The 13,445-nt window shown below is 38.8% G+C and overlaps 1 protein-coding gene across 4 annotated transcripts in view; it reads right to left on the bottom strand.

Annotated features, from left to right (window-relative positions):
• Window positions 1–13,445, bottom strand: part of PIGN (phosphatidylinositol glycan anchor biosynthesis class N) — a 116,918-nt gene that overhangs the window by 83,849 nt on the left and 19,624 nt on the right. For all 4 annotated transcript variants that reach the window (XR_011683558.1, XM_071453503.1, XM_071453515.1 and 1 more), the window contains 4 exons: window positions 13,241–13,362; window positions 11,357–11,455; window positions 6,574–6,680; window positions 426–550 (listed from right to left, as the gene is read on the bottom strand). Coding sequence is in view for 3 of the 4 variants with exons in the window: in XM_071453503.1 (XP_071309604.1) it covers window positions 426–550; window positions 6,574–6,680; window positions 11,357–11,455; window positions 13,241–13,362 (453 nt within the window). In the remaining variant the exon portion in view is untranslated. The remainder of the gene's footprint in view (window positions 1–425; window positions 551–6,573; window positions 6,681–11,356; window positions 11,456–13,240; window positions 13,363–13,445) is intronic.

Raw genomic sequence — 13,445 nt, 5'->3', positions numbered from 1 at the left:
AAAAAGTCAAAACATAATGCCAGAATTTGCCATTATTGCTGAGCTTACTGTTGTCTATAAACTCAATGATATCACTTCAGCAGTGCGGTATCTGAAAACTGTATCCATTTTACATTTAAAACTGCATTTCCTACATATCCTCTAGATTATGTGTTGGCTGCAACTAAGAAAACTGCTAAAAATCGGACTTGAATACAGGAATATAACCTGACATACGGTATAAAGCAAAAATCTATCATTTCTATAGATGGGACCTTAAAAAACAAAATAACCCAAATATTCAGAATGTAGACGATCACGGTAACATATATGACCCCCCGCCCTACTACAACTCTTGTTTCTGGCTTGATAAATTGCACTGTTAAAAAAAAATCACTTTATGCATTTAAAACTAGTAAGAAAGATATGCTTAATGTCTCAATTACCTTGAGTTTGGCCGATGAGCATGTCCATTGGTGTCTATGCCTAGCAAATGCAGGAACAGAACCACTTTCTCTTCATTCAGTGCAGAGAACAATGTTTGATTGCTTCTGGAAGAATTAAAGAAGCTCTGTATGGAATAAGTCATTAATATATTAATCTGAGCAAAATGGAAGAAGATAAGCATCTTACTAGAAGTAAAACACTGCTGTTTCCATGTCAAAATGCTAGTAGTTATTAGAGTTTAAAAAGAGGAAAAATAATGGACTTCCCAATTTACAGCTTGGAAGACAACTACTATCAGGTCAGTCCAAATTCCTGCTTATCTAAGACAACATTCATGTTGAAGTGTTCTTTGGTTGGGCTTTTTTTGTTGGGCTTTTTTTGTTGGGTTTTTATTTGTTGGTTTGTTTTGGTTTTGTATGAGGGTTTTTTTGAATTTGCATAGGCAAAAAAACATCATCCCTTCTACGTCACCTGTATAAACAAATTGATGAGCCACTCTTGAGTGCCACTCATGGCTTTGCATTTCTATTGATTTACTGAATTTAAATTGGACGCAAAGGTCTCAAATATTCTTGCTTTGGAAGCAGGTTCTGCAGGACTGAGATACCAAGCTACAATTTGTCTGCAGAAACTAAATAAAAACAGAACAAAACATGACATGCTCTGCAAATATATGAACTACAGAACATACATCTGCCTTGCACATGTCCTACTTAAGCATCCCTGAGGCAGATGCCAGCGGAGAATTTTCCCCTTGGACTGAATGAGTCTTGACAGGGCTATTCTGTGTTAGACCAGCCACGCTGCAGCAATGCAAAATGCAGGCAGACAGCTATTCCTGCATCAGCTCCTTAGTAACAGCACTGCCCAAGGAAACAAAACAGGGTAGGGTCTTAGTTCAAAAAAGCATCTAGAGAACCTTTCAGTACACTAACATAAGTGAGTGTCTTTGAAATTCATGCAGGAGTCCAGGGAAAATGCTGGTAGAGGCAGGGAAGCATTTCTGCCACCAAAGGACAGGGCAGTCCACTACACAGCTGTGACAGTGATGCAGCTCTTAATATCTAAAGCTCATGCCTCATATAAACAAAAGTCAGTGTACCCAGAGGAAGACCAAAGTGGCAGCAAGGATGTCACAGTGAGTTGTGCCAGGAAACCATGGCAGTATGCAATTCCACTTTTCTAACTCCCTGAGCACACACAAGCCACATGGACTAATATTTGCATGCTTCTCAGCTTCAGCTCTTGTCCAAACAAAATCATGACCAAAGTCCAGAGATATTTTAAATAAAGATACAGGAACAAAATCCGATTACATTAAATAGCAATGTAATTATTTTTAAGGAGATTTTCATTTCCCACAGAGATCCATCCACCTGCACATAATTTGACCACAGACTGAAGAAGCTTTCCAGAGTAAACCAGTAATTTGCAGGATACAATAAAACTGTTTCCTTAATTTTAATTAAATAAAAGGAAATCAAAACAAAGCATATCAAAACAGACAAACAGGAAAACTCCCAAAATTGAATCTTAAAACATAGATCAATATGAGAAAGCATATGTTTTTCTATCACAGAATGATTAAGCAAAAAAAAAAAATCATTCAGAGGAAGGCAAGGCCTGAGCTTCTCCTCTCCCACCAGACAAGTCCCCTGGATAAACCAAAAGCATCCCAGTTTCACAGTCCCAGCCACCTCATAAAGCAGAGCAGCAGCAGCCAGAAAAGTTTGCCCATATTTTGGCCAATTGCAAACAAGAAGACAAAAGGAAGATGAGTGCAACCTAAGATGTGATGTCTTTTCCCAGAGCAAACAGCGAACTTGATCCCATGAAACTTGAACAAAAATGGTTTACTGAAAAAAATCCCAAAAACAACAGGAAGCTTGCCTGGATTGATGGCTGATAAAGGTTGTGAGTTGGCAAGCAGGTACCAAACACACCAAGGGCAAAAATCACTTCACCTTGCTCTGGATGTTGCTGAACTATTTGTTCAGAAGTATCTTTGTATCTCCTTACAGCCTGCTAAAGGCCTCTTCTTTTTGGTACTCCGTGTTCACAAAACTTGAGTCCTACTTCTACTTAACACTAGTTTCCAGCCCATCACTTTATTTTAACTATCTTCCTGTCTCACTCTTTTTTATTCTTGCTTCTCTTTTATTCCTCTATTCAGTAATATTGCCTCCACTGTATATGTAAGCTGAATCTCACCAAGAAGTTTCAGGGACAGCAGTAATCAACTAAGAGGCTGAGAGCACTCAGTTTTTCCAGTCTCAAGAAAAAGCAGATAAAGAGAGGTCCCATTGCTGTATACAACTGTCTGCCCTGAGGGTGAAAGGAATCTCCATCCTCTGATTGAGCCAGACTGATCAGAGGGCCCCAGAGATGACACAGGGAGACAGACACAATTTGAAATGTGAAAAATTGCAGTAAGACACAGACTTTTAAAAATTATTTGGTAAACCATAACTATAGCCAGGTATTGGAACAGCTGCTTTAAAGGCTTGCCCTTGGAGATGCTCAAAACTTAACTGGGCAAGGCCTGAGGGCGTTGCTCTACCTGAACCTCCTTCATTAAGAGAGCTGGACTCAAGATGACTACAGCTTCCTTTCCAGCCTTCTTTTTAAATTATTATGGCAACTTTTGCTTGATTTACTGGCAGCTAGCAACAAAATAATGCACTGGTTACAACTGATATGCACCTTAAGATGAGCACAAAGTTCCCCATTAAAATATTTACATCAAACTGTGAACTTAATTTTAATGTAGTACTAAATAAACCAGTACAACAGAATTTTAGTTATAACTGTGAATCTTGATCTAATCATCTCCCTCCTCCGATGGGAGAAAGCAAAGAAGAAATAAAGACTATTTATAAGGTCTTACAAATGATTCACAATGTCTGAACAAAATATGAACTTTAAAATGTTAAATATCTAAATAATTGGGGACTTTTTGTTCCCTCAAACAGTGTCTTCCATGGAAGCATGATTCTTCAGTAGAGCTGATAAACTGTTGCTGACTGCATGTATTAGAGAGACCAAACAAACTTTTCCCTTTCACAAAGCTCCTTAATCTGGGACAAGTTAATTTAATTGGCTGCTTAAAGCCGTGCACACTGAATTGTGCTGCTGGGAGAGTTTAAATAGTTATGCCAGTTTTCAGATGTAAAACAAAAGTACAAAAGCAGGACAAACATATATGCCAGGTTTAGATCCCTTGAACATGATCATACACAAGACACTAATACATTTTAAATGAATCATAAAACCATTGCACTGCTAATTAGAGCAGAGCTATCTCTATTGAAATTCACTGGCACAAATCAACATCCAGTCACAGCACTATCTGCAGAGCTTCAGAGTTTAACATAATTCAATTCTGGACTCCATCCACCACCCTGCACAGAAGGGGCAGTCTGAAGGCTTGGGTGGCCTTTCTCCAGCAGAAAGCAGACAAAGGAAGAATGGAATACTGTGTTCAAAATGAGAAAAGAATAAAGGAAAAAACCCACAATTTTTTGCCATCTGTATCTACGTGTCCTTTTCAGTGAGAAGACATTAACTGAATACCCCACCCTTTAAACATAATAAATTGTGGTTAGGCCATTACTGGAACTCCTCTCCAAGACAGAGTTCCTAAAATTTTAAACTTTTTACACTAAAAAAAAAAAGTTGAATCTTCCAAAACTATTTGCCACAAAATATTTTCAAAAATCAGAAATGCACCAACAAAATCTTTTTTTCCCATTAGTTAATCTAGACTCCCAGTATTTTGCTCCTTAGTTTCTTAGCACAGACTCAAACTGTGATTTCAGTAAAAGTTATTTTACTGAGAATCATTGAGTCACATTACAGTGATTAAACTCCTCTCCTTAATTATTTTGCCAGCTTCTTAAAAAAAAAAAAAACAAACAACAAAACACAAACACACGAAAAGAAGCCCCAAACAACCCAAAAACCAGAAAGAACCACAGTCCATCAACTCCATGCCCATTCTGGAACTCTAAACCACTCCCAAGTTATTACTGCACTTGAATATTGCTGAATTTTCATACTGCTGTAGATAAAAAATCCCAGAGATTCTAGTCTGTGGTGTATTTTCTGTCCCAAGAAAGGGCTATGATCACCTTGTATTGCAAGGAGACAGGACAAGAACTATCGAGTGTCATACGTTTTTCTTCTACTCATTATTTAAGCATAGATACAAATAAAAATTAGAGTTTATCATCTCCTGATGATTATTTCCTGTTAGCTAGCATTTTGAAAGAGAAAAGGAATTTCATATTGCCAGCACTAGCAGCCCCAACTCGAGTTAGCCATTCTTCATTTTATCCCCATCATGTTTTAGGGCAGAGGAAGTGGCCCCAAACAAGTGGCCCTCACAATGCTTGGAACCTGTGGACTGCAGAGTAAAGAGGAAGTACATTTGGTGTCTTTTGTTTCCTAAAGAGGCAGAAACCAGGGACCACGTTGGCCAACATATGAGTAAAACAATATATTGTTAAATACCTGAGATAAAAGACAAAAGAAGAAAAAAAAAAGTAGGCAAAGCAGAATTTAGATTCCAGCATAATGTCATTACTACTTATATATAATCTCACTAGCTCAGCTGAAAGTTGTTAGAGCTATAATAGCAGAGTGACCTTGGTTTCAGTAAGCCCCAAGTTTCACACTCCTGAAGCAATTGTTGATGTGCAGTTGAAGAGATGATTAATGGAATGTGTGGCTTATGCCAATCAATCAAGTCCTATCCATCCACAGAATGGAATTTAGATGGGCAAAATAAGTCTTAAAAATAATGGTGCTGGCTCCAAGGAAAAAGTAATCAGTAATGACATATATTTTAAACATATCATTATAGCTTGAAAGGATAAATGCCATTAGGTGTTCTGAAGCAAAAGAAAGGTAGTACCACCCTCATATACTTGTGCAGCTCCAAATGACAGCAGGGTGCAACTTTATGACAACAGCTATTCAAGTGTAACTGACAGCCTAATTTGATTTGTATTATTCATATGCATTACAACACACAACACGGCACAAGTGCACATTCAGGGAAATGATGGCACTTAGAAAAAACATCTTTTCACCTGCAAACTCAGAAAATCACTTCCTTTGAAAATTAGCAAACTATAATGATCTTTTCCACCCTATGTCACTGTTTAAAGCAGAACTACCTTTCACTTCCTAAATAGATGATGATTTGGTTTATTGATTTATTTTTTTTAATTTTTATTTGATTTATGCTGGTTAGCTATACTAATGCATACAGCCCAGAGATCTTGTGAAAAAAAGTTTTAAGTCTGAAACTCCATTAACATCATTATGAGATCCAGAAAGTAAGTCACTCAACTGCTTCAGTGGTACAGACATTTATACACCAATGCCCACTACCAGCATTTCTTAATCCAAAAGAAGTGAGGCAGCATGGAATAACATAAATACAGGAATTAACAAATAATCAGAAATCATGTGCCTTGGAGTATTAACACAGTGAGAGTGCCACCGAAAACAGTCATGAACCAGCACTGACCCAAGCCAGCTGAGCAGAGCACCACAGAAACAAATTGTACAGCTCCGGGTCCTGGGCTGCCTCTACCTCATACCCTGTCCCCTGAAACAAACTGTGCCTGCTCTGGCAGCCACAGCAGAGTGTGAGCCACAGCAGAAAATTAGAACCCAGCTACATCTGTGAGGAAAAGCCACACAGCCTGACAAAAAATAAGTCCATAATATTGCTTATTTTGCTTTCGTAGCAAAGGCTTGTCATTTCTATCACGCTGCAACAGCTGTTATAAAATCCTTAACTAATTGCATTCAAGATCTTATAGGGTCTATAGTACTCCAAGATGGGTTTCACATTACAGGCAAACAAAACAAAGCCAAGAATGTTTTTATAGGGTACTTTTATTAGTGTTAATTTTTAAATTAGCACTAAATGACAAATATTTCCTTTAAGCATCTATTACACTTGTCATGAAAGTTGATTCAAGAAATGTTTAGTTATGACCCCAAGTGATAGATCTTTCAAAATTGTCATACTATCTACATCTGTGATAACGTGTTAACAGGTTCTGTGATAAAGTTAACGTGCAACTGTGCTTTATTTTATAAACAGATAGCATAAAAAGAGTCTCTGCTTACCTTAACATGATCAAAAACCCACATATCAAGCTTGGCTGCATCTTCTGCTCCAAAGTCTTCACTTTCTGCTGCATAACAAAATGTATAAACATGATCTCCAGTAGCACCTGCAAAAACAATATAGATGCCATACGAGATACAAGATTTTTTGCCTTTCTCATAGTCAAAAATAGTTTGCACAGGAGTAGAAACCTACAAAAAATGATGATCCTGAAAGAAGTCATAGAAATTTTATTCTTATTTTAAACTTTCCCATAATTAATCCTTTTTGGAAGCCTGGATAATATTTTACCTCATTAGCTTATCAGCACCTCAGAGGAATGAGAAACAATGTTATCCAGTATGCTCAGGCAAGGAAGTAAAATGTGGAAAAACAGATAGCAGAAAACCAAATCCCAGTTTAAGCAAATTAAAAAGAATTTGGTTTTGAAACAAAGAATTTCACAGAGAAACTTCTAACAAAGGAAGATACATATTCGTAGTCTCATTTGAACACATGTTTTGGGGGCAGGCTGTTGAAGAAAAATATGCTCAGCTTTTGGTAGTTCAACTGAATCATGCAAGATAATGCCTTATCCATGAGGTCTCTTCCACAGGAAAACATATCACATATAACAAAGGCATCAGGAGGGTTACTGTACTTCAATTCCAGCTACCAAAGGCCCAGTGGACAACTTCAGGGAGACAACATTCAAAGTCTGCATCTTTAAAAGAAGCATCCAAAACAGAAAAGGGACAACTACTCGACTATGTTCAGTCACAAAGTACAACACAAGGGCCACTGATGTGCAAACACAGCATCTGGACAAGGCAACTCCATTCTCTACTCACTGTCAAGGGAGCAAAGCAGAGAAGGGGGGGGGCAGGGGGAAGACAAAGACTGGCAAGAAATTAAACTTCAGAAGTCCTGAACAGATTTGAAGCTAGGTGAAGTTTAATTAAACAATTCCATCAATGGCAGAGCTGTTACAGCTCAGGGGTGCCATTCATACTATGACTATATAAACTCTCAGGGGGGAAAATGTTCTTCAATCAGTTGATGACCAGAGAGAATACATTCGATCTGCTGTATGTCACAATTATATAATGCAGTTGTGTAAGCTTCCAGGCTTGTGAATGAACCAACATCCCAGGATAAGGCAGCTGCTTAACCAAGATTATGTGGAAACCCACACAAAGGGATGCAGGTATTTCAGGCCAGGAAGATGAAAGCTGGCACAGATTTTCTGATGCAGCTCTCTCCCCTGTGCCTCTGGAGATGTTACTACTACTTATAACACAGAGCACTGACTGCAGTTCTCAGCTTAAAAGAAAAGGAAGAAAATACTGCCAGGCATTAAAAGTGAATGCAAGAATTTCAATTGGTGGATAAATGAGTTCAAAAGAAGAAATAAGTACTGTCAATCACTGCCAGGATGACTGATAGTCTAAGAGGATAGAATGCTGTAGTGTTCTTCCATAGTGTCACCGCAAACTTGAGAAGTCCTTCCTTGAGAGGTGCCACAACAAAGAAGCCAATGATAGCCCAGAGTTTGCAGAAAAACAAAGGAACACATCTACCACTTACCCATTTCCAATTTCTACCAAAGCAAAACAAAACTGTCCACCCAACCCTGCACTGCTACAAAGAGAAATGGTGGCCAAATCAAGTCATACCAGGAAAGTTTTGAAAGTGCCTGCATAGCTTATAAAATAACTGTTTCTTGTCTCTTTTTTGGTTTGGTTTGGGTTTTTTTTTTGTTTGTTTGTTTTGGGGTTTTTTTTGGTTTTCTTTTTGGTAAGAACTTCTACTACGCAAAATGTTAGGAAATGTTATGTTAGTTCTATTGTTTGAGGGGGCAGGCAACAGCATGCCAACACTTTTTTTAAGTCTGGGAATGAGGAAGCAAAGATGGGATAGAGAAGTAGAAGAAAGCCAGGGATGAAAACATCTTTTAGAAGGACAGAGCTGCTGGGTTTGATGATGCCATTACACTACAGGAAATAACTGGAGGTGCCAGAAACTCCCAAACAAGATACCACCTATTGCTTTTGCTCTCTTCTCTGCCACTATATCTCACACTTAGCACCCATATTCAAACATTAGGATCAGGGATGAAGTTATCACACTCTTAAAATAAGATTTAGGTCCTGAAGAAAGTGAATGTCTCAACTCTGCTAGTGGGGTAGGTTGTGACCCATGACAAGTCTGCCATGGGTCAAAGTCCAGACCAGCAGAAGAATTTGCCAGCAAATTTTCCCTGCACAAAAGAGGGCGAAAAAGAATGAATACACAAAGACAGTCAGACACTGAGCAGGACAGCGTGTGGCCATCAGAGAGCTGTCATCAAATACAGCCACGTGAGGGATATGAGAAATGCTGCACTGTTTAACAATAAGGAACTAAACCAGAAGATGGAGAGGTCTGTCTGTCCAGAATAATCCTGACAATGGTTTTGTCCCTGTGTTCCCATGATCTTGATGATACCTTTCTTCATACTGAAGTTAAAACAATGACCCTAGCCTTTCAGGAAGCTCCCAAAAAAAAGAAAGGGAACCCATGAAACAAAGGGCAATCTGGATGCAACAAACTAGTATCTACTTCCCCTTAGAGAAGCAACAGTCTCAGCTCCTTTTTCAGCATGACGTTGTAATTTACTCCAACTCAGATCACTGACAGTAGAGTACAGGGCTGGATTTTTCAGGTCAAACCTCAAATCCTGGCAAGTCTAGAAGAGAAACTCAAAGTTTTAAGGAAATAAAATAGGCATTTTCAAACCCTGTTATTTTTAGATAATTTCGGGTTATAATCTAAAAACATCACAGAAAAGAAGGTTAAAATTAGCATCATGAATTTGTGTTATCTTAAGTGGGGTTAACTATTAGAAACAAATATCTTCTAATACTGCTCAAGATAAAAAGGTTATTCAGACATTTTCTCAGACTGAAATACTAATCACACAGTCATTAAAACTTGGCCAAATTTAGATTTCATGTATATCTATTTTGATATTTTAAAAAAATCTGTGAGCATTTTTTTACTTCCTTATAGAATTCTCAACCACTTCCTTGAAATATATATTTTATTACAAGAAACGTACCTAGAGAAAATAGACAATGACAGGAAACAAAGGATTTTTCTATCCTTTCCAAAAGGCAGCAGGTATCATCCACTCTTTATGCATCATCCAACGCAAGTGGTGAGATGGTAAAATTTGGAACATATTGGCATGATAAAATATACACAAGAAGAGTCTTGTGGCCTCACTAATTTGCAACATGCAAAGAAAGGGGCAGATAGCTCAATTTCTATCTCTTTCTTTGCTTTTTTGTAAAAGTAAAGATAAAGAACAAACACTTGATTGCTTTGCCTTCCGTACTATAAAACTTGGCCTCGTTGAAAGAAAGGGAACTATCTTTTTCTAAAAGAAATTAATCTGTCCTTCTATCATGAGAAATCATGATTCATGTTCTGACACAGCATCTACTTCTCAGATACATAAAACTTGGTCAACTTTGGGGGATTTTCTCCCCCCTGCAAAAGGGAGCTGCATTGTTGATACCACTCAGAACAAGCCATATAGAGAGTATTTTCCTTGGACATCTCTTCAGATAACATCAAAGCTGCTCACAAGTCCTCTGCTTATCATCTAACTCAAACAAAACCAGTAGAAAGACAGGGCTCTGGGAAATTCTTGAATTCCCCAAATATTTTCCCAAGAATATATCCCTTAAAACACAAATAATCTGTGTGAGGGCAACTACCTTTCCCCTCTCCCCACCACCATCACACTATTTCCAAATACAAGCTGTAATCTGAGGTCATGGGAAATGATCAGGAGATATTTTTACAGCTCATCATAAATTCATGAGGCTTAAGCAAAGAGCAGAAAAGAGAGGCGTGGGGGGGAATGTCAGGATGTGAGGGGGAAGAGACATGAGTTCAGAAAAAGTTCAAGAATCATCATGAGAAATATGATGTACGTTTTCTCTAAACCAATATTACATTCTACTCCTATCCTGCCTATCCCATTTTTCTTATTATTTGTCAATACAAAAGCCCAGAACAGAACAGCAGCACATGCCCTTAGCTTGTCCCCTTTTCACTTGAGTCTGTTTATTCTGAGATTATGTGAAAGGGTGTATATGTACTCATTCTTCCAAGAAAACAACAATATTAAACTTGGAGAACCTTTAAACATTTGAAGCGTTGCTCAGCAATCTCTGCATGCTCAAACCCCAACTGCACTGGCCTGACAAGACTTTAACACACTGCACACCACAGGCAAAAGACCTCAGCTTCAGGAATAGTGCCAGGAAGTTCCTGCTTGCACACAGTTCTTTCCTTTATATATTAATGTTGTGAGTAGAAGCAGGATAACCCACAATAAGCTACTTCTTCAACTCCTACACTGAAAAAGCATGGCTGCAGTTCCATCTCCCAGGTCACTGGAAGCTGCAGGCTTGAAGAAAAATCTCAGCTGCAGGTTTGCAAAACAAGAATTTTAAACCTCACCAAAGGAAAAAATACTTTGTCCTTATAACTAAAGGTGTGTTCTTTTAGTGTATTCACAAAATTAGTTAAGGTCTATTTAAATAAGTGAGTAATAAATAGTGATATCCTCATCAAAAGCCTACTTATTTTCCTCCACCCCATCTTCATTTCACAAACTAGAAATAGAGTATACAGAAATACACAAACTAAAAATACTTTTTTCACCTTCTGTTATAACTCAAAATGCTAAGTGTCTGTATTTTACTACCTGATAACTATGTGTTAAAGATTCATAAAATTAAGTCTTACCTTTTGCAAACATTGGCAAAATATCTGGGCTTCCCCAGCTCCAGGTATATTTACTTTCATTGAAAACTGAGTCAAATTCCACTGGATTCTCCTTCCATCCTGTTAAACAAACACACCTGCATTTAAATGGCATTGCCAGAAGATCTCATTGACTGCTAAAATTGATAGTCCATGCAAAATGTTGTGGGTTTTTTTAATAAGTTTCCCCTAAATTATTTCACAATGAACTCCAATTTGTGCATCTTGATTTTAATTCCATTTAAACATCCATTATAATTACTCCCCCATTCATTATGAAGTGAGCTGAAAACCAGACCAATCTCATTATGCAGGGTTTCAAACAAGCAAAGCACACAGCTGGTTTACCTTCTAAACAGCTAGCACTTCCCTGAATTCTGCATCTCCTATTGCCTGAACTCAGTGTTTGGCATTTCAGGCAATAAGATACACACTTATATATATACTTCTAGAAGTCATGCTGTACTTCCTTACAATAAAACATTCAAGATTTTCTGTTTCCATGAAAAGGCACTTGACAGAAATATGGAGTTGCTCTTAACTAAGTATCCTTGCCAATCCTGCAGTTGTAGTGATTGTCAGAAGGAAGAACCTTTTCATGAGGAACACGGACAAGACCCGTTGTGTTGTGTCTATATAAGTTGGATTGTTCTGTTCCCTCTATCATGTAATGGTTCTGCCCTGGTTCTCCCTTCCCTCCTTTATGCTGCCAGTTATCCCAACTCCTCCCCAGTTGCCTAGGAGATCAATGTACCCTTTCTCAAATCCCGCCCCAGTGCCTTGTCCATCACTTGGTGCTCCCACCTTTCTCTCTAGAACTCTCTAGAAACTTCCAGCCAGAGCATCAAGTGATTGATTCAGGGGCCGCGGCCCCACCCTCAAGTTATCCCCATTGGTGTTCTCCCTAAGTCAATCTTTTGTATCCCACTCCCTTCTAAAACTCTATTCGCCAGAGGACCGACTCCTCCCCTGTGTCCCTCCCTCCTTATAAGCTGTTGCAACCTTCCCCTCTTCCTCTTTGGTTGTCAGTTTCCCTTGGGGCCCAATAAACCTGGATTCACCATAGCTGGAGAGCTCTCTTATTTCTCTTCTTATTTCTGCTGACTGTAGCCATAAGCCAAACCACGTCCTACCACAAGGTAGTGCTGCTGTCACAGCACAGAGCATTTGCCTTAGGTGCTGTCCCGAAGAACGGAGATGGGGATAGTGCCCCTGTACTGCTAGCGGTGCTGGACAGCTAGCCGGGACGTCCGAGAAGGACAATCAGTCTTTCTCCAGCTGCACCGCTTCAAGTAATTACTCTCAACTCCCCTGTCTAAAACCAGCACATGTGACTAGTGCTCAGGCCTGGAAGCCTGAGGGAAGGCAGAGGAACACACAAAGACCAGGTCAGTAATGCAAAGGGTTGTTCCATATAAAAAAGCCCAAAACACTCAGTAAAAGCTCTGGACAAAACATGGGTTTGGGGCTTTTAGTGTATTTTGCTCCTGATTCTCCAATTCAAGCTTGCAACGGTCCAGCTGAGACACTGCAGTTCATTTCTTGTTTGCAACATCTACTTAGCCATATCCTAGCGCATCCCAAACAATAATTGAAAACTCTGTCACATGAGGAGGTGAGGCCATAAGATACTTCTGCTTTTAGATTCAGGCTGCTACATTCAACCATATTAAAAATATATTAATTTATGTAAGCTATTTTCCTAGCTATCAGGATTTGAAAATCCATCGAAAATTACTATTTTCCATATCATCTTGGCATATAAACTACAACACAGGTATTTATCAATAATCATCTAGAAACCCAGCACAGGACTGAAACTCAGTACCTTGGAGGACAACATTCCAAGCTTTAGGACCAGCCTACCTTTAGCAACTGCACTGACATCTTCATAAAATCCAGCAATAAGTGCAACGTGCCCTGGCCTGGATTCTGTTGGGACGCGGGTGTGAGAGATTCCCCAGCTGCCATTATTCTCTAGAATACTCCTGAAAAAGGATTCAAGGCAGTTAACTTCCATGACTTGTCAAAGTACAACAAATTCCAGATAAAAAGAGTGACAGGTAGATGT

The sequence above is a fragment of the Agelaius tricolor genome, unplaced genomic scaffold (genome assembly GCF_023055355.1).
Source record: "Agelaius tricolor isolate 1412-34295 unplaced genomic scaffold, bAgeTri1.0.p SCAF_2, whole genome shotgun sequence".
Classification (NCBI taxonomy): Eukaryota; Metazoa; Chordata; class Aves; order Passeriformes; family Icteridae; genus Agelaius; species Agelaius tricolor.
The sequence above is the reverse complement of the archived record's forward strand: the minus strand, read 5'-3'. Positions and strand labels throughout refer to the sequence as shown.